Source organism: Pseudonaja textilis, chromosome Z (genome assembly GCF_049901715.1).
Source record: "Pseudonaja textilis isolate UNSWEBS1 chromosome Z, rPseTex1.2, whole genome shotgun sequence".
Taxonomy (NCBI): Eukaryota; Metazoa; Chordata; class Lepidosauria; order Squamata; family Elapidae; genus Pseudonaja; species Pseudonaja textilis.
In genome coordinates this window covers 128,915,168-128,941,733 of record NC_142008.1, presented here as the reverse complement: position 1 = coordinate 128,941,733, position 26,566 = coordinate 128,915,168, and the positions used below count along the sequence as shown (strand labels likewise).

The 26,566-nt window shown below is 40.2% G+C and overlaps 1 protein-coding gene across 1 annotated transcript in view; it reads left to right on the top strand.

Moving 5' to 3' along the window:
- Positions 1-26,566, top strand: part of ITGAL (integrin subunit alpha L) — a 72,927-nt gene that overhangs the window by 24,027 nt on the left and 22,334 nt on the right. Inside the window, exons 3-18 of the mRNA XM_026711994.2 lie at positions 5,635-5,729; positions 6,877-6,941; positions 9,317-9,431; positions 9,676-9,806; positions 10,509-10,654; positions 12,093-12,237; positions 13,361-13,511; positions 14,634-14,701; positions 15,579-15,711; positions 16,982-17,130; positions 18,774-18,911; positions 19,416-19,619; positions 20,858-20,988; positions 22,355-22,515; positions 24,235-24,386; positions 25,075-25,203. Coding sequence (XP_026567779.1) covers positions 5,635-5,729; positions 6,877-6,941; positions 9,317-9,431; positions 9,676-9,806; positions 10,509-10,654; positions 12,093-12,237; positions 13,361-13,511; positions 14,634-14,701; positions 15,579-15,711; positions 16,982-17,130; positions 18,774-18,911; positions 19,416-19,619; positions 20,858-20,988; positions 22,355-22,515; positions 24,235-24,386; positions 25,075-25,203 — 2,113 coding nt within the window. The remainder of the gene's footprint in view (positions 1-5,634; positions 5,730-6,876; positions 6,942-9,316; positions 9,432-9,675; positions 9,807-10,508; positions 10,655-12,092; positions 12,238-13,360; positions 13,512-14,633; positions 14,702-15,578; positions 15,712-16,981; positions 17,131-18,773; positions 18,912-19,415; positions 19,620-20,857; positions 20,989-22,354; positions 22,516-24,234; positions 24,387-25,074; positions 25,204-26,566) is intronic.

Genomic DNA, 26,566 nt, shown 5'->3' with positions numbered 1-26,566 from the left:
CAACAACTGTGTTACTCACTGAACCTGTTGTGACTTACCTAACAATGGTGGCATGAAAAGTCATAAAATGAAGCAAAACTCACTTAACAAATGTCTCACTTAGCAACAGAAATTTGGGGCACAGTTGTGGTCGTAAGTTGAGGATGACCCATAGTTACCTGATCATATTTTGGGTGCCTGGAAAACTGACAGATGATTATGAGGCTGGCAGCCTCCAAGAGTCGCATTCTTGCCATCTGCAGCCTTCCCAGCTGGTTTTCAAGAAGTAAAATCAACGGGGTATCCAGCAGAAAGTCACAAGTCACGGTCACGTGACATCTCGCTTAATGAGCATGGAAAAAACGATTCTAAAATTGAGTGTTGTCATGTGATACCTCACTTAACAACCATGCCACTTAACAAATACCTTTCCTGTCCTAATTATGGTCGTAAATTGAGGACTAACTGTATTTTGGGGGAGAAATTGGATTGCCTGTTGGATGAATCTTTATGGTTGGGATTCCTCTAATTAAGAGCCGTGGTGGTGCAGTGGTTAGAATGCTGTACTGCAGGCTACTTCTGCTGACTGCCGATTGCCAGCAGTTCAGAGTTTGATCCTGACCGGCTCAAGGTTGACTCGGTCTACCATCCTTCCAAGGTGGGTAAAATGAGGATCCAGATTGTTGGGGACAATATGCTGAGTCTGTAAACCGCTTAGAGAGAGCTGTAAAGCAATATGAAGCAATATATAAGTTTAATTGCTAATTATAGGGTTGAAGTGGGGGAAGTAGAATTGGCATCCTTTTTCTTAGTCAAGTTTTTAATGCTTTATTAACTGTTAGACTCATCATGCAAAGAAGGGAAACTCCCATCAAGGTGTGTTTGCAACTTAACCCCAGACACTAAGAATACAAGAGCAAAGACAACATATGTAGAGTGTTAATTACGGGGGTGAGAATGTTCTACATCAGAAGTAGAGATGGTTGAAGATAAGAAAAAAAATTGCAGTAAAATCCCTATAATTCAGTATATATGAGCCCTGGCTTTATAAGAAAAGTGTTTGCTTGTTTTTCCTGATAAGCTTACAAATCAATAAAAAAAATTCTCTAATGCTTCGCCACAAAAAAATAAGGTGAAGTTGTGATTCGTCTGCATCTTGTAAGCGGACTGACAACCAATGCAGCAATTTCAAAATATCTGTTATTTCAGCTCACAGTTTTGCTTTGCTCTACTCCACGTACTCCATTTTGTACAGTTGTAACTTCTGGATCATCTCCAAAGGGTATGTTACAGTACTGTCAAATGTCCGACTAATGGACCCAATAAAAGCAGGCATCTTCAGGAACTTTAAAATCCCCAAAGCAAAACTTTATTGAGTACATCATTTCGGCACGGAAGAAAGCAAAACCAACTCTAAATTTTCCCACATAATATAGTTAAAGATGGGTTTCATCTCTACCTGCCATGGAATGGAGCACGTTGTCCAATTAAGAATCAGCCTTTTGTTTTGATAACAGTCCACATCTTGGCAGATACCTGCAGAAGTGTCCTTGGCTCTCATTGTTGAAGATTATAGCCTCCACATTCCATCTCACCTTTCCCTGCCCCCAGTTCTTTGACAAGTTGAAAAGCAATAATAGTCACAGGAACCTTAAGCTTTTTCAGTCTTGACAAGTACGGTCCTCAATTTATAACCATTCAGCAAATGTTATAGTGACACTGAAAAAAGTGACATATGACTGGTCCTCTATCTTACGATCATTGTAGCAACCCCCAAAGTTCGGATTCTTGGCAATTAACCTGGTTGCAGCCCCATTGGATCATGTAATTGTCAATTGCAACCTTCTCAGCCAATTCTGACAAGCAAAGTCAATGGAGGGAAGCCAAACTCATTTAATGACCACATGATTCACTTAACAGTGATATATTTAACAATTGGAGCAAAAAAAAGGTTGTAAAATCAGTCACAGCTCACTTAACAATTGCTTCGCTTAGCAATGGAAGTTCTAGTTCTAATTGTGGTCATAAGTCAGGGATTGCCTGTAGTCCACAGTCCATCCAAGTGACTATGGGGACATATAGGTTATCATCCCAAAGGCATCCTGGTCCTTGTAACCCTATCTGATATACCATCTGCAGCTGGGTTGTCCTGGTTGCAGTTTCCATCAGCTGTTTAAGCCCAGAAGAATTCTTAAGTTATGAACAGAGCAAGAGTCCATCAAAAGTACAAGTAGTCCTTGATTTACAAGCATTTGTTTAGTGACTGAAGTTACAACAACCCTGAAAAACTGACTTATGACCAGTTTTCACACTTATGACCATTGCAGCATCCTCACGGTCACGTGATCAAAATTCAGGCACTTGGCAACTGGCATGTATTTGTGATGGTTCTCTGTCCCAGGGTCACGTGATCAGCATTGGTGTTCTTCCCAGCCAGCTTCCAACAAGCAAAGTCAATAGGGGAAGCGAGAGTCGCTTAATGACTGAATGATTCACCTAACAACTGCAGTGATTCACTTAACAACCGTGGTGAGAAAGGCCATGAAATGCGGGCAAAATTCACTTAACAAATGTCTCCCTTAGCAACAGAAATTTTGCGACTTGACTGTAGTTGTAAATCGAGGACTCCCTGTAATTCCCAGAGCTGCTGTTACTAATTTGTCCAGGTGTCTATTGACAATCAACTGTATTGACTGAGCGAGATTTCACTGGAACTGGATTTGTCCATTCACATACTCACAGCCTGCAAGCCCTAGTTGGCTGGAAATCTGACGCTTTATTTATGCTTGCTACTTTCTCTAGCTTTGAGTTTGAACCCTGTTGTTCTGTTTCAAGGCATGTTTACTCTGTATTTATTTGTAACTAGGAGGAGAGTGGTTATTTCCAATCAGGTTCCCTTTTTGTTTTTGTATCGCCTACCTTCTACCACTCGAGTTTTGAGGAAGTGAGAGTAAAGGCTAATAGTGGAATAGGGAAGGAAGTAAAATGGATACCTATTATCTTAAAGGAAGGGTTCCCCTTTAGAGTAATACGATCGGCAGGAATTTAGATGGTGCAACTTCCCCACTGAAGGACGTTGTCATAATGCACCGGCTTCTGGACTCTTTCACCAAGTAGAGCCAAGTGCCGCCTTCCGGTACAAGAATTGGTAGGAAACTAGGCTGGGCTTAAAGAAGCGTTGACTGCATTTCCAAACTTTTGGGATCAGATCTTGGGTGTCAGCCCATTAGATAAGCCAGAACATGAAGGCAAAAACTATATTCAATAGTTTTTTTTAACTATTTAACAATCTTCAATAGTTTTAAGATTGGCTATAAAAAAAGAGAGAGAGAATCTTTCAGGTCTGACTGTGCCACATTTCTTCCTCCACCTTATACAGGTAGTCCTCAAGTTACGACCAGAATTGAGCCCAAACTTTCTGTCATTGCAGTTGTTAGATTAGTGACATGGTTGTTAAGTGAATCTGGCTTCCCCATTGACTTTCCCTGTCAGAAAGGCACAAAAGACACGTGACCTTGGGAGGCTGCAGCTGTCATAAATATGAGTCTGTTGCCAAGCGATTGAACTTTGATCATGTGATCATGGAGATGCTACAACAGTCGTAAGTGCGAAAAACATAAGTCACTTTTTTTCATTGTAACTTTGATCATCAAGTGAACTGTTGTAAGTCGAGGACTACCTGTACTAAGGGGCACAGATGGAAAGCCCATGTCCGCCTAACTTTCTTTCCATTGAGAAGAGACCCAGGGAGAGCTCTCTGCAGGAAAGTGAGTCGTCTTCTTCACATCTCCTGCCACCCATGAGAAGGGAGAAAGGCATTTTTATCATGGTGGGAGGATCCAGACTCCCTCACTGCCTAAAGATGAACAACCTTGAAAATCATTGGTCAGGAATCAGGAAGAAGATGCTCACAGTAAAATGTCATTCTTGATGTGGAACAAGAAAAGACAGCCATTGCTTTGGGCTGAGGTTGGGTCAAGGATAACATCAAATGGTTATGTGTTGGTCATGTGAAGGAGCAGAGGTGGTATTCAGCAGGCTCTGACCAGTTCTGGGGAACCGGTAGCGGAAATTTTTGAGTAGTTCGGAGAACCAGCAAATACCACCTCAGACTGGCCCCGCCCCCATCTGTTCTCTGCCTCTCGGCTGGGTCTTCTTTGGTTGCCTTGCACAGGAGAACAGAGCTGGAAAGCAGGTTAATGGGGTGGGGAGGGAATGGAGATTTTGCAGGAACTTTCCCCTGCCACACCTTCCAAGCCATGCCCACCAAGCTACACCCACAGAACTGGTAATAAATTTTTTTTGAATCCCACTACTGTGAAGGAGCCCTTTTGTTGACAAGATAGCTCTCTGCAGGAAGTCAAAGATGATGTTTGGGACATTTTAACAGAATAACAGAGTTAGAAGGAACCTTTAAGGTCTTCTAGTCCAACCCTCTGCTTGAGCAGGAGACCCTACATCATTCTGGACAAATAGCTGTCCAGTCTCTTCTTAAAAACCTTCAGTGATAGAGCACCCACAACTTCTGGAGGTAATCTGTTCCACTGATTTCAATTAATTGATTTTTGTTGATTGATTTTGTTACAGGGTCTTTGTCCACTCCAAACTCAAGGCTGTGCCTTGGTGTTATGAAGCCATCATCTGTGTACAGCAGCAGCTGAGCTGATTTTTCTGCTGGCTCATTTGTTGTATCCAGAAACTAAAAATGGAGAAACAGAAACAGTTTTGTTTGCAGTGATAAAGTTGTATTACATGTTTGGAAGGAAATACAATAGCATTAAGACCAAGATAAACTGTATTGCTCCATTCATTGCTTTCAGTGGGAATTTTAATATAGGGAATGACAGTTTGGTAGTCTGGCAATTTCATCCTATTGCAAATATTCAGTTTTTTTTTTTTTTTTACAAAGGACTAGATAAATCCACACAATCTGTCATGAAAACATGGAAACAGGCAGGGTGGGGTTAGCTAATTATTTTACTTCTTTCCATGGAGCAGGACAAATGAGAATGTTCTTCCAGGACCTGCAGGAACTTATTTATAAATCGAATTAGAATTTACTTTTTATAACATTCGGTAAAACAGCAGGGATTGAATCATGGTCAATCATTCCCTGCCTATTCTCTCTCCTCCAAGAAATACAGGAGCAAGTTGGTTTTCCAACCGTTTTTTTTTAAATTCTACTTTTATTTTATTCAAAAAAGTTAAAATATAAGACACCACATTTTAAAAGAAACAAAGAAGAAAGACAAAAAGAAAAGAAACAAGACATTAAAAAGAAAAAAAAGTTATTAAAAAAAGACTAACACATATATACATATAGTTCCCCTTAGTTGAATGCTAATTAATATATTACAATATTAGTTTTTCCTACCCCTTGCTAAACATGCCCAAAGAATGTTAAGCTACTAAACAACTAGTTCTATAGTAATTGCAGGTTGCCATTCTATATATTTTATTGATAACAAAATAGTTAACAAGAAGAACAACAATAATAAAAGAAGACAAGTTTAAAATCCCAAAATTGATTTTCCAACCGGTTTTTTGAGGAGGGGGGAACAGTAGCATGCAGCATTGTAGTTGGAGATATTAGGAAAAACATTAACTTGTTATTGTTAGTATTATCCACCCACTCCTCTATTTATTCTCTTGCAGGGTCATTGTGGGAGCCCCCGGAGAGCAGAACTCTACAGGCAAAGTATACCAGTGTAATTTGAAGAGCCAAGACTGTGAGGACATTCCACTTGAGGGTAAATGAAGGATTTTAAATTCTTCATGGCTGTGAGTAAAAGGCCCACTGAAGGGTACGATGGTGGAGAAAGGCCATAATTTTATAAAAAATAGAAATGCTATGGTGGCGCAGTAGTTACAATGCTGTTCTGCAGGATGATTGCTTAAAGCCAGGAGTTTGATCCTGACTCATGGTTGACTCAGCCTTGCATCCTTCCGAAGTTGGTAAAATGAGGCCCCAGATTGTCGGGGGCAATGTGTTACTCTGTAAAATATAAACCACTTAGAGCTGGAAAACTGTGAAGAGGTCTATAGCAATTGCAACAGCACTTAGACTTATAGACTACTTCACAGTGCTTCATAGCCCTCTCTAAGTACTTTACATATTTCCCCCAGCAATCTGGGTCTTCATTTTACCCACCTCGGAAGGATGGAAGGCTGAGTCAATCTTGAACCGGTGAGATTCAAACTGCCAAATTACAGGCAACCAGCAGTCAGCAGAAGTAGCCTGCAGTACTGCATTCTAACCACTGTGCCACTGCGGCTCCTATAAGTCTATAAAAGTCCAAGAGTTATGGCTAGCGCTAAAAGCTGCAATCATGATTGTAGGGTGCCTCTATGTATGTATGAGGACAGCAGGGGAAGAGAAGGAGATGGTCAGAGGCTGGGTGAAATATTCTGAAGGATTAATATCTATGGATACAGAATAGTCCTTAATAAACAACCATTTGTTTAGCGATTGTTTGAAGTTACAACAGCACTGAAAAAATTGACTTATGACCTGTCCTTACATTTACAATTGTTGCAGAGTTTGTTCATGTGATCAAAATTTGGGTGCTTGACAGTCAGCATATATTTGTGATGGTTGCAATGTGCCGGGATCATGTGATCGCATTTGTGGCTTGCCAGCTGGCTTCCAACAAGCAAACTCAGAAAGAAGCCGAATTTGCTTAACAGCCACGTGGTTCACTTATCAACAGGGTGATCCATTTAAGAAGCATAGCCAAAAATAAACTCATAAAACCACCGATAACTCACTTAAACTACCTCGCTTAGCAAGTTCTGTTCCCAATTGTGGTCATAAGCTGAGGACTACCTGTAAGGAGGAAATTTAGGTAATATTTCCAATTAACTAATCAATCTCTTTCTCTCGCTCTCTTTTTGCAGAGAACTCTCCAGTACCCCATCTTGGCATGACCCTGGCAAGCAATATGCAAGGAAACAAAATGATTGTGAGTTTGGTCTGGAAGGGGGAATAAATTTAGGCACAGGTTTAAACTGATCAGGTGCTCAAGTAGCACAACAACAGTCCAATAGTACATAACAGAGAGAAGCTATGTAAAAACTCTCTACTGCCAAGCAAAAACACAACAATAATCCAGAATTCCAAAAAGCAGAAGTATACTATCTGTATAACATATCCCATGACAATGGATATCTGGATATTTTAATCAAAAACTTTTATCCATGCATCCAATAACTATCCAAATTCCTAACCATGAAAGGGACATACTTACCCTTCAAATATCTCTTTGAAGCTTCCACCATGCAATCCTAGGCATCATGATAGCCCATAAACCAACAAGATCTATCCAGACCATCCTAAGCAACCCAAAGACCCACAGCCAAGGAAGACATAACAGGATTCATCTACAAGTATTAAAACAGTGAAAACCATTATGTGGGGCACAACAGGCAGAACACTGAGAGAATACACACACAAACATCAATTGACAGGAGACACAATAAAAACTCCCTAATTGCACAACACACTGACCTATTCAATCCCAGTTGCAAAGGAGAACATAGACATCTTAGACCAAGCCAAATCTACATATATCAGATAATTCCTTCAGGTGCTTCTTTGGGATTTTTTAATAAGTTTCTTCATCACCCCAAAGATGTTTTTTCAAGAGGCAACTGGGCTTTCTTTGTTTTTCCTTGAAGACATTTTGCTTCTCCTCCAAGAAGCTTCTTCAGTTCTGACTCAGTTCTGAGAAGTGAAATGTCTTCAAGGAAAAACAAAGACAGCCCAGTTGCCTCTTTTAAAAGGCACCTTTGCGATAACCATGACCTGGATGACTGAGAATCTCCTTAGACATCCTTTTTCATCCCACACCTATTAAGGGAAGCACCAAATGGACAAGAATAATCAAAGGAGAGATTATGCCCATCCAAAAACCAATCAGGGTGATGGCATTCAAAGAAAATCAATATAAAATTTTTTGTAGATGGCACTTAGCACCGGCACGGCTGGCAAAAATGTATCCAACCTTAAAACCGGAATGCTGGAAGTGCAAACAAAAAAAAGGAACGTTTTTCCATATGTGATGGCAATGTATAGAGGTCAAAAAATACTGGAAGAAAATACAGAGATGGCTTTTTGAGATTACAAAATATAAATTGAAATTGGAACCCGAACCTTTTTTTTATTAGGTATGATTAAAAGGAATTTGAGTAAAGATAAAAGATACTTATTGTACGCATCTTAACTGCAGCAAGAATCACATTAGCACAAAATTGGAAGAGTGATAAAATACCACCAGATGAAGTTCTGATTCAAAAAATAATGGACTGGGCTGAACTAGATAAATTCACTATGGAACTGAAAGGCAAAGAGGATCGAGAATACTATGCGACATGGGAGAGGTGGGACGAATGGGTGAAGAATAAGGATAAAAATAATGTATAGTCACAAAACAAGGAACATGTATATACAATGACACAATAACTGTTAATGGAAATGAGATTTTTGTATTTTTTTGTTTTTTAAAGAATAAAAATTTATTTTAAAAAAACCAATGAGGGAAGAAACAACACCCCAATCAATGTTGATAGGATAAGATACCACATATAAAGAGCTAGCAAACTCTACGCCTCCCTGCAGTGATGATGTTCTTCAGTCTGATGGTAAAAGGTTTGTTGGAAGAAAAACAAGCCAAGTACCGCCCAAAATCAACATAAACAAACATAAATTCTGATGGCTGCTCTAATCCCACTAAGTATTGGAATAATCAAAACTGTTTCTAAAATGAAAACTGTTCAGAAGCTCCCAGAAAACCAAGAATGAGAAAACCAAGCATGTTTCTGGGGGCCCTGAGTTCTAGAGAGAGAGGGCCACAACTGAGAAGGCCTGTTTCATCCATTATATTAGCATTCTGCTCAGAGCCAAATGTGGAATGATTCATTTAATTTAGCTCAGATCTCTCCAACTTATCAATTTCTAGAAGAGTTGGGTCTTCAGAATCTCTTCTGGGGTTAAAATCCCAAATCTTTAAAACAAGGGTCTTCAAACTTGGCAAGTTTAAGACTTGTGAACTTCAACTCCCAGAATTTCTGAGCTAACAGGAGTCCACAAGCCTTAAAGCTGTCAAGTTTGAAAACCTCTGCTCTAAAAGGTACCAATTTAAGGAAATCCAGAAGAGCATAGGTCATAGGAGTGGGTCATCCTGGGCTGAAGATCTTCATTGCTCTTCTGGATCTCTTTTCTGAGAATCCCAACATCCCCTTTGCTTTTTATATCGCCACTAACCTCTGCATTTCTTTGTCTCCAGTTTCCTTCATTTTCTTGATAACAATAGGAACAGTAAAACTTTCTCTTCTGCAGACATGTGGGCCAGGCATTGAACAACACTGTGACAAAAATCTTTATGTAAGTGGAATCTGCTACCTGTTTGCTACCAAACTGCAAAACCCCAAGAACATAACAACTGGATATCAAAGTAAGGAGATGCATCATTATTAATATTTTAATTGTAATAGTTAACACAACAGAAGAAAGGAGTTATTAAACTCTTGGGGAATATTTAATCGAATCCAGTTTAGTTTCTGTTCAGCTTCATATATGCCCTTATCCAGGAGTCTATTTAATTTTTGACGCACCATCAACAGGAAATTCCTCAACAGTTTAGAAATCCCAATTGCCCTTTTTTCACCTGAGATGTTTTCGCTTTTTTCACCCCACAGAGTGCCTGAAAGGAAAAGTGGACCTGGTATTTCTTTTTGATGGGTCAGCAAGCATGAAAACATCTGAATTCATGACTATCAAGGAGTTCATGATTGACGTCATGAAAGAATTGTGGAATAGTTCTGTACATGTAAGGTGTTCTTACTGATTATCATGTACTGGGTGGGTTCTGCATAAGAAATTTGAATTTTTTAAGAGGCAGAATTAACTTACTTGCCATGGAGAAAGATCCTTCCTTCCATCCTTCCTTCCTTCCTCCTCTCTTCTCCTCCCCTCCCTCTCCCATCTATCCACTCCTTCCTTCCTCTCCTCCCTCTGCCTCCTTCTTCTCCTTCTGTCCATCCACTCCTCCCTCTCTCCCTCAAGAGTATTTCTTTACTACGCTGAGTTGGTGTATCAGAAGACATAACCATTAAAAGCATTAATTTGCCTCTTCTGTAAGTTCACACAACAGGAGGGAGAGAGGGAAGGAAGGAAGGCACTTGAGGTCGGACCTCTCCATTTCGGCTAAGTGTTGTAATTGTGGATCCACAGGAAGAAAGTGGATCCATTAACTCTCATTTCATCAAGGGTAACTTATCAGAAGTTGATTTTAAAAAATCATTCAAAACGACTCTGCCTTAATTAAGGAGACTGCCATAATTATAATCAGGGCTGGGAAATTCTTTTTATAGTTTTTAAGATTCTATGTTGACTCCAGATTAACATTAATGATTTTCAACCCTAACCCTTTCATCCGACCACTTTGACAAAGTGAGACATGCTGTGTTTTGCAAAAGATCTTTCCAGCCGTGCCATTAACACCAGTCTCTTTCTCTTTCTACCCTTCCAGTTTGCTGCTGTGCAGTTTTCAGAAGATGCCAAACTCGAATTTGATTTTAACAACTACACCAGTGACCCAAATCCTGAAAAGCTCTTGGCCAATGTAGTTCATGCTGAGCAAATAACAAACACCTTCAAAGCTATCAAATTTGTGGCGTGAGTAGTTTCCTTTCGGTGGCAGGAGGTTGAGGGTGGGGTGGGGGAGAGCAGCTTGAGAAGAAATCCAGTCAAGTTGGAGATTTAAAATGTTGTGTCTTTTCTAAAGATTTAGATCACAATTGCATAGAAACATCTGGTGATGAATCAAGCAGGCCATACAGATCTGGAATGTGCATTGCACTGGAGGAACAGGGGGGCTTTAAGTACAGTTTGAAATTACATTTTGCCTAATTCACTTGAGCGTGTTGCCTAAAGCTGGTTTATTGTACTACAATCATGTTTCTAATCCATGGTTAGATGAGTGGAAAGCTTAGTGACTTTCTTGGTTCTGATATTCCCACCAGGATGAAATGGGGACATAAAGCTGAAAAGGAATATGCACCTTTTCCAGTCTAAAACATCTTGCAAGTCACTTGTTACTTTTTACTGTCTTAAGAAAATGTTTGGAAAACTAAAACCTGGATGTTTCAGTCATCCAGCCACGACGAAGTGGAATTACTGGGGTGACTGTGACGTGCCATGTTATATGACACTAAAGTCATAGTTAAATAGTCTAGTCATGATTATTCCCTGGCTTAGTTTACTGTGTTGTACAAACCAGCTGATAAAAAACACTGCACTCCGCATCTAGTTTTGTTATGGTGAGGTGAGTGAAGAGAGTAGTATGAATTTTGTGTTGTGGTATGGCAAGAGGTACAAATAGTCCTTGACTTACAACCATCATTGAGCCCAAAATTCCTGTTGCTAATTGTGAGACAGTGATAAAGTGAGTTTTGCCTCATTTTATGACCTTCTTAGCCACAATTGTTAAGTGAATCACTGCATTTCTTCAATTAGTAATATGGTTGTTAAGTGAATCTGGCTTCCCCATTGACTTTGCTTGTCAGAAAGTCTCAAAAGGTGTTCACATGACCCCAGGGCACTGAAACCGTCATAAATATGAACCAGTTGCCATGCATCCAAAATTTGATAACATGTCCATAGGGAAGCTGCACCAGTTGTAAGAGTGAAAAGTGATCATAATTCATTTTTTCAGTGCCGTTGCAAATTTGAACTGTCACTAAATGAATATTTGTAAGTCAAGGATTACCTCTATTAGCTTTTAGCTGATACAACTTTCCAAATTAGATACCTTCCATAAGTAGTAGCCTTAACCTCAATTCACCCCAGCAGATAGCCTTGTTGTGCTAGTATCCTTTTAGCCTGATCGCGTCTGGAAGGATCAAATTATGGCAAGACCGCTAGAGGCCAAATGCATGTCTAAAGTTATGAATGTGCCTTCAGGTCCCAATAATTAAAGTGCACTCCACATTTTCCTTGGTTTAGATCTGTGTTTCTCAAAACTGCCATTTGTAAAATGTGTGGACTGCAACACCATGTTGGCAAGTTCGAGGAACAATGATTTAGATAATAATTCCTGTGTTTTCTGTGGCAGAAATGAAGTCTTCATTCCCGAACGTGGCACCCGAAAAGAAGCAAACAAAGTGATTGTCATTATCACGGATGGGGACGCCTCAGACAGGGACAGGGGACATATAGAAGCTGTCAAGAAAAAGAACATTTTGCGCCTAATCATTGGGGTAAAGTATCCAGAGGTGCCATCCATCAGTCTAATGGAGAGATCCACCAAGCAATATCGAAGTGATCTGCCTTATTCCTTACATTAATGGTTAATATGTAAACATGAGCTCAAAAGGAGAAAAGTGAAGAAGCATATTTCAGTCAATAAGATCAGATTTTTTTTCGGGCATTAATAAAAGTTAATTCTACACCTGTACAGATGGTCCTCAACTTATGACAACAGTTGGAATAAGAATTTCTATTGCTAAGTTAGGCAAGTTAAGTGAACTGTGCCTAATTTTATTGCCTTTTTTGTTTTTTGCTACATTTGCTAAATCTGTCTTCCTCCATTAATTTTGCTAGCTGGAAGCCGGTTGGGAATCACGTGCTACAACCATCATAAATATGTGGGGGTTGCCAAGTGCCCACATATTGATCACGTAACCCCGGAGATGCTGTGAGAGCCATAAATGCAAGGATCAGTTATAAGTCCCCTTTTTCAGTGGCTGCTGTAACTTTGAATAGTTGCTATATGAATGGTTGTAAATGGAGGACTACCCATATGTATCAAATTCTCATGTACAGTCCTCCACTTATGACCATTCATTTAGCAACTGTTTAAAGTTACAACAACATTGAAAAAAAGGGAGTTATATCCTTTATGTTGCCAAGTGAGAAATTGGTTAAGTGAGCTTTGCCCCATTTGACAACCACTCTTGTCAGTGTTGTTAAGTGAATCACTGCAGTAGTTAAGTTAGTAACATGGTTGTTAAATGAACCTGGCTTCCTCATTGATTTTGCTTGTCAGAAGGTCACAAAAGAGGATCACATGACCCCAGGACACGGCAATCGTCATAAATATGAACCAGTTGTCAAGCATCCAAATGTAAATCACGAGACTATAGGGATGCTGCAACAGTCGTGAGTGTGGAAAATGGTCATAACTCACCTTTTTTCAGTGCCTTTGTAACTTTGAATGGTCACTAAATGAACTGTTGGAAGTCAAGGACGACCTGTACTTGATTCTTTACAGCTTCCCATTCCCTTATTGCTCTTTCCTTTTTCTGCATCTTTCAATGTTTTTAAAGACTCGCTATAGAAATGCGAAGTATTATCTTAATAATTCCTTCCTTGTCTCTCCAGATTGGTAATCACCTTAATGCACCTGAGTCCCAAAGGAATCTCAAACTGATTGCCTCAGAACCCAAAAGTCAATTTTTTAAAATTCTTGCCAGCTTTGATCAGCTCAAAGACAGTTTCAATGATCTCCAGTCTAATATCTTTGCCATTGAAGGTAAGTTGGGCACAACAGGAGCCTCCATGGAGAGACTGAGGGAAAAATGCTACCTCAGTCTGCTTTTAAAACAGAGTCTTAATTGTGTTTGAAATTTGATATGAAAAAAAGAAACCCTGATAAATTGGGGACTTTCTATATAGCTGTATGTTTACTGCCTCCTTCATATTGGTGCGCTCCAGATCGATTTTGACTACCTTTCTACCAGCAATAATAGTTTGTGAATCTGGAAAAATGTTCTCTGCAGACCCCCATGAGACCACGTTGAGGAACTCCTCCTATGCCACTATAGGAGAGTTCTCCAAATTCGGCAACTTTAAGACTTGTGGACTTCAACTGCCAGAATTCTTCAGCCAGATGGAAGCTGAAGTCCACAAGTCTTAGAGTTGTCTAGTTTGGAGAGCCTTACTCTAGAGCCTTCCAACATATATGCTTTGCCCAACAGGCCTGGTGCTTCTAAGATAGGCCTTGGAGGGCAGAATTTCCAACAAACCTTACCAAGCAATAGAAATCAACCTTGAAAAGACAACTGATAAATTTCCAGCCTTTTAGGGCACCAGCGTCTCTGGCCTAGTCCCTATTATCCTTTCATTCATTCCACAAATACCTTGGCTGAGGGAGCTCAGTGTGAGGGAATGTACCTAGAGGACTGACCTTCCCACTCCCCAGTCATTTTCCATATCTGTATGTGGGATTGGCAATGTAGATCACCAAATCTCTAAATTAGATTTGTCTATATGTGGACATGGGCTGGCAATGCCCTCCAAATTTGCATTTTCTTACCCTTGTTTTCTGGGATGGGAGGGGGCAAAGGGTTGTGAAAAGGCCTCAGCCATCCCTCTCTCCCATTTTTCTTCATGATCTATTTTTATTTTATTGAAAAAAAAAGGTAAAATACAAAATGCAAATACAAAACATTTTTTCCTTTCAAATAAACAAAGGGGTGTGTGTGAAAACTGAGATATTTAAAAAATGCATTTAAGAACCCCTAACACCTATACACATGTTATTCCCATTAGTTGAATACTGAACTGATTAATGTATTACAACAATATTAATTTCTCAACCCTTGTGAAACTGGCTCAAAAAATAAAAACATTTCCCCATCTTTCTTCATGACAGGCACCAGTGACAGCAGATCCTTCCACCTGGAATTGTCATCCAGCGGATTCAGTGCAGATATATCCCAGGTGAGGCTGAAGGATTGGAAAGACCCCCTTGCCCCTCCCACCTATGGACTTGACTTATGATCTCAATTGGGACCAGAATTTCCATTGCTAAGTAACATGATTTTTAAATAAGTTTTTCCTGATATTTTGACCTTTTTTGCCACAATGGTTAAGCAAATCACCACAATTGTTAAGTGAATCACATAGCTGGTGAGCAAATCCAGCTTCTCCCATTGACTTTGGCTGGGAACAGAGGTGGTATTCAGCAGGTTCTGACCAGTTCTGGAGAACCAATAGTGGAAATTTTGAGTAGTTGGGAGAACCGGAAAACACCACCTCTAACTGGTCTCGGCTCCATCTATTCTCCGCCTCCCGAGTCCCAGCTGATTGGCTGGATCTTCTTTTGTTGCCCTCCACAGGAGAATGGAGCTAGAAAGCAGGTTAGTGGGGTGGGGTGGGAATGGGGATTTTGCAGTATCCTTCCCCTGGAATAGGGCAGGAATGGAGATGCCATGCCCGCCAACCCACACCACACCCACCAAGCCACGCCCACAGAACTGTAGTAAAAAATTTGAATCCCACCACTGGTTGGGAAGATTGAAAATGGAGATCATGTGACCTCAGGATGCTACAACTGTCATAAATACATGTCAGTTGCAAGTGCCTGAATTTTGATCACATAACCAGATTATGCTGGCTGGAGAATTTGGGGAGTTGAAGTCCATGCATCTTAAAGTTGCCAAGGTTGAGAAACACTGGTATGGATTCATCATCCTTAAAACATTTGTTTTTAAAGAAAAATCAGGGCTGAGAATACCTCTGAATGAGCATGTTATAAGGTTGCTATCTCTGCTTCCTGGTGATCTCCCTTTGAAAAGCAAGATCTTTTGGTCTGCAGGGTCGGGTGATTCTTGGTGCTGTGGGTGCTGACAACTGGGCTGGGGGCATTCTGGAGCAGCAGAAGGATTTTGCTGGTGAAAGATTCATCACAACTCCCTCAGTCCGGAAAGAGATGGAAGGGGCCTACTTGGGTGAGTAGAGGATGCCAATAAAATCTGAACCACTCTTTCATATCCATCATCATGTGTTGGCTGAAGATCGTGGCTGTTCTGAGTGCCAGTTTACGGAAGGTGGATCTGGATGTTTGTACAAACTGAAGTTAGTTTTTGTTTTGCTTATCCTATAGAACTGGGCGATACATTGCCATCTTTCCTATGGAACAAAGGGTTATGAGTCAAACCTGTCTTTCAATCTTGTGATCGCTTCTTGTTGTTACAAATATATTTAAAATTATTCACAAACTTGAATACAGGTAATCCTCGACTTATGACCAGAACTGAGCCCAAAATTTCTCTTACTAAATTGTAAACTGGGTTTTGCCTCATTTTACAACCTTTCTTTCCATACGTGTTAAGTGGAAAACTGTAGTTGTTAAGATAGTAACACAGTTGTTAAGTGAATTTGGCTTCCCCATTAACTTTTCTTGTCAGAAGATAACAAAAGGTGACCCCCCCACCCACCAAGGTATACAACCGTCATAAATTTGAGCCAGTTGCCAAGTGCCTGAATTTTGATCATGTGATTATGGGCATGCTACCACAGTTGTAAGTGTGAAAAACAGTCATCAGTCACTTTCTCAGTGTGGTTGTAACTTCAAATAGTCACTAAACAAATGGTTGTAAGTTGAAGACTACATATAGTAATATCCAATAAGTATTTGGGTATAAAGTGAGTACAGTAACTCCTATGAAGGGTTTTATTCTATGAAACCTTTGCCTATAGCCTTGATGGCTGCACAGACTCAATTATTTATATAGATCTCTAAATACCAATTGTTAAAAAAAGCAATTTAACATACTGTGTGAACGCAGGGATTGTGGTTTATAAACATATGGCCTGCTGATTAGCATTTTGTATAAACCTAGTTGTACTGATATGCTTTCCTTAGTAAGTACACCAAATTTAATGTAATGTATAAATCTAGCTATTGTGACTTATTTAAGAAGCTGTAGTGAAAACAAGATTTGATGTAAAACAGTGTGTAAACCCAGGCAGAGTGTCTAATCTTTCCTATTATAGAATTGAAGAAGAAGCTGCTCTGTTGTGCAAAAGGCCCTCAGTCTAACTCAATGTTTCTCAACCTTTGCAGCTGGAAAATCTGTGGACTACAACTCCCAAAATTCCCCAGCCATCATGAATTTAAGGAGTTGATGTCCACACATCTTAAAGCTTCCAAGATTGACAAACATTAGTCTAACCCTTCTGTGGGATGTCCATCCATCATGTTTTTAACCTTCACAGGGTACACACTAAGTTTTCTCCAGCATCATCAGAAAGTGTTCTACGCCGTTGGTGCCCCTCGATACCAACATATTGGAAGGGTCCTCATATTTGAGGTTGATGCCAAAACTGAGAACTGGACATTAAAGCAAGAAATTAAAGGGCAACAGGTAAAGAAGAAAAAATAGAATAATAGAGTTGAAAAGAACTTTGAAGGTCTTCTAGTCATAAGGAACTTTCTAGATGTTTTGGTCCACTACTGCCTATCTGTATTATTAGAACTAGGCTAATGTTTCCCAACCTTGCCAAATTGAGTGGACTTCAACTCCCAGAATTCTCCGCAGTGGCCAGGCTGGCTGTGGAATTCTACGAGTTGAAGTCTATACACCTGGAAATTGCCAAGGTTGGGAAATCCTGATAGAAAAAGGATGGTCATGGTGGCCCAAGAAAACCTAATCAAGATTCCTCTACTTCTGTTTCCCTAGTAGATAGCAGTGGCTGAGAGGTTAAGCTAGAATCACAAAGTCTGTGGTAGTCAAAATCAGAAAAAGCCTGATAGCGCCTTTTTAAAATTATAAATATTGTGTGTGTAGATCACTTCACCGAAATAGGATTTACACATGACAAACATCAGAAGGGATCTGATAATACTGACAAATGCATTTTATTGTGTGACTTTTGTGAGCTGTAGCACACTTCATCAGGTACATGGAATAATTAAACATGGGGTACCCAGGGAGAGAGAGAAAGAGAGAGAGCGGGAGGGAGAGAGAGGACAGAAATGGAGGGAGATGGGATGGTTTTGCAGATGAAGATTCAAGGGAAAAGATTACAAATATATTGCCAATTAACAAATGTAATGTGTTTAAGACCCAGAGTGTATGTTCAAATGTTCAAACAGGCCAAACTTTGTCAGACAATGTAAATGTACTAGATTATAAGGTAAGATAAGACGATAAGGTAGTATAGGGTAGGGATAGGGTAGGGTAGGATAGGATAGGATAGGATAGGATAGGATAGGATAGGATAGGACAGGACAGGACAGGATAGGATAGGATAAGATAGAATAGGATAGGGTAGGGACAGAATAGGGTAGGGATAGGATAGGATAGGGACAGGATAGGGATAGAAAAAGGATAGGATATGGATAGGATAGGGATAGGATATGGATAGGATAAGGATAAGATAGGGATAGGATAAGGATAGAATAGGAATAGGATAGGGATAGGATAGGGATATGTTAGGAAAGGATAGGAAGGGTAGGGTAGGGGTAGGGTAGGATAGGGATAGGGATAGGATAGGATAGGATAGGATAGGATAGGATCAGATAGGGATAGGATAGGATAGGATAGGATAGAATAGAATAGGGATAGGGATAAGATAGGGATAGGATAGGGATAGAATAGGGATAGGATAGGGATAGGATCGGATAGGATAGGGATAAGTTAGGACAAGATAGAGTAGGGTAGGGTAGGATAGGACTGGACTGGACAGGAGAGGAGAGGACAAGTCAAGATAAAATAACTTCATTGCCATTTTTGACTGAGAGCACATTGGCAGACATTAAAAATGAAAGTATGTTGCCTGATCTCAGGAGAAAGTGTATATCTATCCGAACACATACATAACACACATATGCACATGCTATACACACACAGACACACAGACACATATACACACACATATATGTGTGAATGGGTGGGTGTGATCATTTCAAAGTATAGTGCAAAGGTCAACTGTTATTATCTATGATTAGGGATCCTGTGCTGGCACTCTGTCTTTTCACTCTATGGTTTTGATGCCCCTTTTGCAGACTGGCTCCTACTTTGGAGGGGTGCTTTGTGCCGTGGACATAGATGGTGACCAGGAAACAGACCTGCTGCTTATTGGAGCCCAGCAATACTTCACTGAAACAAGAGGAGGCCGGGTTTATGCGTATGGCTGGGAAGAGGTAAGCCAGGAAAATGGACAGAGCAATACAGGTAGTCCTCGACTTGCAACAGTTCATTTAGTGACCGTTCAAAAGTTACAGCGGCACTGAAAAAAGTGACTTACGGCCATTTTTCACAGTTATGAAGTTTCCAGTATGATCATGTGATCAGATTCAGGCGGTTGGAAACTGGTTCATATTTATGACAGTTGCTGGGTCCCAAGATCACGTGATCCCCTTTTGTGACCTTCTGACAACAAAAATCAATGGGGAAGCCAGATTCACTTGTCAATCGGACCACTCACTTATCAACCGCAGTTATTCATTTAACAACTGAGGCGAGAAAGGTCATAAAATGGGACAAAATTCATTTAACAAAGGTCTCACTTAGCAACATCATTTTGGGGTTCAATTATGGTTGTAAGTTGAGGACTACCTGTGCATATCCAACACATCTGTGAGGTGCCCACATTGTGTCCTAAATTTGGAGGGTGGACGCTCTTTCAAAGATATCTTTCCTTCCAGGATAATCTCATTCTCCTTGGAGAATTTAATGGGGATTTAGGATACCCCTTGGGCAGATTTGGAGCAGCCATCACAGATCTGGAAGACATCAATGGAGACAAACAGACAGACGTGGCTATAGGAGCTCCCTTAGAGGATGAAGAGAGGGGAGCGGTCTACATCTACAACAGCCACGAGAAGACTCTGCTTATGGAGTATAGCCAGGTAGGACTACAGCAATGGTGTAGCATGCTAGGTTCACCTGAGAGATTCGCTAAATGCCACATCCAGCTGTTTGCTGCTGATCTCCAAAGCTAAGTAGATCAGATTAGAGTAACAGTTGGATTAGAAACCACTACAAAATGTTAGAGCTGTAGGCATCTCAGAAGATGTCAATGGTCAAGTGTTTCCGTATTGTTCAGTAAATTACATGGATATGTGTGTAAAATCACCAAGGGGGGGAATCAGTTTGAAGGATATAACAAATAGAAAATGTTACTTGTAAAAGAAATAAACTAAAGGATCCTATGAGCCCAGGCCACTGAACTAGTCACGACACTTCAAAGGTGCTTTTTAAAGAGGCAACTGACTTTCTGGTTTTCCTTTGAAGATGTTTTGCTTCTCATCCAAGAAGCTTCTTCAGCTCTAACTAGCAGTCAGAACTTCTTCAGCAGTCAGAGCTGAAGAAGCTTCTTGGATGAGAAATGAAACATCTTCAAAGAAAAACCAGAAAGTCCAGTTGCCTCTTTAAAAAAGCACCTTTGGGACAACCATGACCTGGATGACTAAGAATCTCCATAGATATTTAGCCAAGAGACTGCCCTGAACATTTCTATGCATCAACAAGAGTTCATAGAACACTTCTGATACATTCACTTCACATTCTGAAAGTCTTGGGTTGGGACGACATTAGAGCTAGAGAGTTGATGGCTTACAACAGGAATATCCAATCTTGACAGCTTTAAGACTTTTGGACTTCAACTCTGCCTAGGGAATTCTGGGAGTTGAAGTCCACAAGTCTTAAAGTTGCCAAGGTTGGACACCCCTGGTCTACAAGGCTTCTTCTGTCTGTCAAATGTTATGTCTTTGAATAAATAGTGCCAACATGACTGACCAAAGAAATCCTGCATCTCTTCTGTCAATCACTCCTTAGTAGATCTTTTGTAATAAGAAAAAAAGGATGTGAAATTATTGGGGGATGGTAGGAGGAGGATTACAAATGGAAAAGACCATTGACTTCAGGCTTGGAAGGATAGCTACATTAAAAAAAAAACTTTTGGATGACCATCTATCATCATTCCAAGAAAGTAAAAAAATATACTAAAATGTGGAATAGAAACAGTAAAATGTAGTTTAAAAAATTAGTTTTTGAAGCACCAGCTTTCTGAAGGAATCAGTCTAAAAAGGCTCTTTCAGACTGGAACTTCACTTCTAGTTAAGTCAACAGCATTTATCTCCCGCAGAGAATTACTGGAGCCAGCATTTCTCCTGGTCTGAGATATTTTGGACAGTCCATCCATGGAAAGACAGACCTCAATGGAGATGGCCTCACCAGCATAGCAGTAGGAGCCTTGGGAAAGGTGATGGTGCTCCAGTAAGTGACCGAGAGTTCATATTCTTGGGTTGTCCCAGATGTGTCTGTAAGACTTCAGAAAGTGAAAGAAAGATCAGAAAGTGAAGGGAAGAGCAGTTGTGGGACACATAACAATATTTTCAGTTTCCGCTACTGTATTTCTTAAACTGGGAACTTATTAGAAGAATTTTCATTTCCTATAGCAATAACAAGGAACTCGAGAAAGGATTACATCTAAACGAACAACAGAATGGAAATTTCTCAGCGTGTAGGAAGCAATTCACTTTTTGTTATCTTCAAAAGATACTACAAAGAAAGAAAAATAGGCTTTAGATATTTCAAAGATTCATTTTTCCTTTCTTGAGGCTTCAGCAGAATAATTGAAAATAACAAACAAAAATAGACTTTTCATTTAAATAGTGAAGATAAGGAATTTGAAATTAGTGTTATGTTACGAAATTTACTATATAACTTGAGAAAGAGAAACAATCTGATTTTACTTTTTCTTTCTCTTGTTTCAAAAATAGAATTAAACATTAAAGGGAAACTCTACCTCTTGTTAATGATAATTAATTATGGGGAAAGAGAAAATACAACATTCTTACTTTGCGGAAGGTGATTGACTTTTCTCTAATTGGCTGAGATGGGAAGGAGTAAATTATTGGAAATAAAATCCCTGGATTTTAGGAAGATTAAAGTCTGTCTCATCTGGAAAATTATTTCTCAAATTAAATTATAATTACAGGTACTCTTTGACTTAGGGCCATAACTGAGCCCAAAATTTCTGTTGTTAAGTAAGACATTTGTTAGCTGAGTTTTGCCCCATTTTACTATCTTTCTTGCCATAGTTGTTAAGCAAATCACTGCAGTTGTTAGTAAGACAAATAAGGTTGCAAAAGGCGATCACAAGACCCCAGGACACGGCAACCGCCATAATAACCTGTGGCCAAATCTCTGGATTTTGATTACATGACCGTGGGGATGTTGCAGTGGATGGTCATAAAAAATATAAAGTCATTTTACTACAAATAATAAATCTTATACAAACAATAGCTATAACTATTATTCTCAAAATCTATTCCCCATAATCTTCACATATCCTTATTAAACATTTTCCATTATTTAATTAAATGCTCTGTTTGGTTTTGTCTAACTGCCGCTGTAACTTTGAATAGCTACTAAATGAATGGTTGTAAGTCAAGGACTACCTGTAATTGTTTAATTGTATAACATAGTGCTTTCCATGGAATCTACAGATCATCCACAATTTTAAACTCCTACATTTCTTTCTCTTCCATAGTAAATAGTCTCTTTCCCTCCTCACCTAAACATAGAAGCTTTGATCCACAGGGACTAGTAGAATATTTTTATTTTCTGGTACTTGCAGATCTAGACCAATTGTTAACGTGGCCACACGAGTGACTTTTGAGCCCAAGGAAATTCCCGTGAAAGATGTTGAGTGCACCGGGCCCAGCAAACCCTGGCAAAATATAAATTTGAAACTCAGGATCTGCTTCGATAACACCTTTGCCACAGAAAGTTACACAGGTGAGTCAGTCATCTGGAAGACAGCCAAACTGCGGGACTGATCCCGGAACCCAACCCAAAGAAGAATCCAGCATTCACAACAGTTACACAGCAAGTGATATGAGGACAAGGCGAAACACACCGTGGTTTCCTTGATGCTAGTTGCTTTCCTATGAAATTGCCAACTTTAGAAAGAACCCAAATGTAGAATCGGCCAGTCCATTATATTGGAGTGTTTTCTGTGTTTGCGTCTTGTTATAGTCTTCAGGTTTTTTCCTCACTTAAAATGGCATGGTGGTGTTAGACCAGGGGTGTCAAACTCAATTTCATTGAGGAACGGGGGGACGGGGACATGTAGCCCTCTCAAACTCCGTTTTTCGCTGGCAGAGGCACCATGGGCCAATCCTTTGTTGTTTCCAGGACAGCCATGCAGGCCTGATTTAAGCACCCCATGGGCTGGATCCGGCCTGCGGGCTTTGAGTTTGATACCCCTGTATTAGGCTAAGCAAAGCACTACCAAGGCTTTGGACTCAGCTGTGTCTTTCATTCAGGGCTTTCAACGTTGCTCCTTTTTAAAAGTAGTTTTCTGTTTAGGCAACAATGGCATTGGTATTCTTTATGAATAGCCTCCAATTGCTTAAAAAAGGGGTCTCCAAACTTGGCAAATTTTAGACTTGTGAATTTTAAAGTTACCAAATTTGGAGAACTTTGGATTATACAGATAGTCCTCGACATACGACCACAATGGAGCCCAAAATTTATGTTGCTAAGGAAGACATTTATTAAATGAGTTTTTTACCCATTTTAATGACTTTTCTTGCCGCAGTTGTTAAAGTTTATTATGGCAGTTGTTAAGTTAGTTACATGGTTGTTAAATGAATCTGGTTTATCCATTGACATTAGCTATAGCACTTAGACTTACATACCACTTTATAGTGCTTCACAGCCCTCTCTAAGCAGTTTACAGAGTCAGCATATCACCCCCAACAATCTGGGTGCTCATTTTACCCACCTCGGAAGGATGGAAGGCTGAGTCAACCTTGAGCCTTGGTGGGATTTGAACTGCCAAATTGTAGCTTGCAATACAGCACTCTAACCACTGCGCCACAGAAGCTCCTTTGCTTATCAGAATGTTGCAAAAGGTGACCACGTGATCTTGGAACACTGCAACTGTCATAAACATGAATTGTCAACTTTCAGAATTTTGATCATCTGACCGCAACAATTGCAAGTGTAAAAAATAGTCATAAGTCACTTTTTTCAATGATGTTGTAACTTTGAACAGTCACTAAATGAATTGTTGTAAGTCAAGGACCATATGTAATAATCCTCTTGGGGACTTTCTGTAACGATTCCTTCTAATACTTTTTCCCCTTAGCACAATTTTGTCTTTGATTATCTAAAAGAGAAGAAAGCATCCGTTTCCTTGGCATTTTTATTTTAAAAAGTGATTATTGTTTTTAATCCATTTTGTATAGGTTGTCCTCGATTTATGATTGGTTACTTAGGGATCATTTAAAGTTACGATCTACCTAAAAAAAGGAACTTATGAGGACTTCCTGTTTACTTCCTGTTTCCTGGTTTTTCCCTCTTTTTTTTAAAGGCATGGGATGTGGGGGAGGATTTGTATTTTTGATACAACAGGATCCAGAGATTTGCTGTGATAGTCATCAAAACAGACAGAGGACTTGCAGAGTGTCTCCTCTGTCTTTTACACACCGGCCATTTTCTTCCTTCTAGGACACCTGTCTGTAAAACTCTTGTACCGCTTGGAGATTGACCCAGACAGGGTGAAGTACCGAGGAGAATTTAGCAATGGCAAGAATATTCTAAACGGAGCTAAAGAAATCTCTCTAAAGCCAGTGTGTGTATTGGAGGAGATTAATATCACGGTAAATCAAAGCTACTCATTCTTAAACCTCTTACTTGTGTTGCTAATGGTACAGTGAAAGTGATACATCTATAGGGAAAAGGATGAAGAGAAAACACAAGAATTCCAGCAAGCAACTTTATTTCTAACTGTGGAATCTTCAGGTAGCCCTGGACCTACGGCCACAATAGGGACCAGAAAATTCATTGTTAAAAGGTGCAATTCTTAAGTGAGCCATCATATGACTTCAACTTGCAGACTTTCCCGGCTGGCTTTCCCATTCTCCACAGTCAGGGTTCCCCAGGCCCACAGGCTGAATCATGTCTTCAGGGCCTTCTGAAACAATGTCAGAGTAGGGGGCCAATCTAATTTCCAGAGGGATGATGTTCCAAAGAGAAGGAGTCACCATGGAGAAGACCCTTCTCCTGGGTCCCACCAGATATATCTCCTTAGGGAATAGGACCTGCAACATTCCTTGCCTAAGTCCCTTGTTTCAACCCTTTGTAACTTTAGTACCAAACCAATGGAAGACTACCTGCATTGTTCAGAGATTTCTAGATTTCTTCCTCTGGTGTATTGGTGAAACAAGGAAGGCACTAGCATCTTCTTGGGAAGGTTGGCTGCCCTCAGATATTGCTAGTGTGATCGTTACTAGCTATGTTATTATACAAGAATCTTTGTTTAAGCAGCTTCTTTCATTGTTCTTTCAGAACTGCATTGAGGATTACTTGTCACCCATTAAGGTCCTTGTGAATTTGTCCCTTGAGGAAGACAGTGTGCTAAAGAGTGGACCTCCCAGGCCTTTTCTGGACCCTTTAAGCAATAGGACAATGGTGGAGGTGAGACACTCTTTGTGTGTGTGTGTGAGAGAGAGAGGGGGGGGAGGGAGGGAGGGAGAAATAACAGATTTAACCATCAGCATAAGAGACTATTTGTAAATCAGGTTTGAACTGTGGTGTCCTTGGTGCCCTCTGAGCTTGGTTGTTTTCTGGCAGACATTTCATTACCAAACTAGGCAACATCATCAGTGCTAGCAGAGAGTGGGGTTTGCTCTCTGTTTATATATCAGTGGCTTGCTCTGTCAGTGTTGGTGGGAATGGTCTTGATGGTTCTTTGATCGGGGTATTGTCCACTGTTAGCTTGTTTGGCTAACAGATTAATATTAGACCAACAATCAAGAAGCAAAAATAACCCAATCAAGGAACTGCCAAACAAGCTAACAGTACAGAGCAACCCAATCAAGGAACTATCAAGACCATTCCCAGCAATATTGACAGGGCAAGCCACTAGAATATAATATGAGAGCAAATCCCACTCGCTGCTGGCCCTGATGATGTTTGGCCCTGATGATGACTTGACATTTCAAGTTTGGCAATGAAATGTCTGCAAGAAAACAACCAAGCTCAGAGAGCACCAAGGACCCACAAATTTAGCCATGAAATCAGATGTGCTTAGCGGCTTGTGGCAGAACTGGGAATGCAGGAAATGACACTGTTTGAATGAACCTGAATTTCAACAATTAAGAGACAACTGATTTCCCTAGGATGGAGATAGGTAGGATGTAATAATAACTTAAAGCTAGCTGGGAGGAAACCAGAAGGCAGGCTTCAACCTGGCAAATTTCAGCATTGGGTAGATGTGAGGTTCTTGGTCACCCAGGTCATGGTTGTCCCAAAGGTGCTTTTTTTTTTTAAAGAGGCAACTGGACTTGCTTGTTTTTCTTTAAAGACATTTTGCTTCTCATTCAAGGAGCTTCTTAAGCTCTGCCTGGATGGTGGGGAATGGAAGGATTTATATTCTTTACAGACAGCTGGTCATTTCATTGAGGCCACTTGGAGGTTTGTCTGTGTCCTCAGGGTCACCTGAGTAGTGGGGGAGTGGGAGGGATACGACATCATGTACCTCCAATCTACAACACCGTCCTTTCAGCAGTTGCAAGAAGGCTCCACGCCCATTTGCACTGCTCAGGACAGAACACAGACAAACCTCCAGGTGGCCTCAGTGACCCTCTAAAAGGATGCGAATGACCAGCTGTCTGAAAGGAACATGGATCTTTCCATTCCGCACCATCCAGTCCGAGCTGAAGAAGTTCAGCAGGGTGAGGTATTTCACTGGACACAGGGCTGAGATTCTACCGGTTCGGACCACTTTGGGTGAACCGGATATTAAATTTACATCTGGTTCAGTGAACTGGTAGTTGAA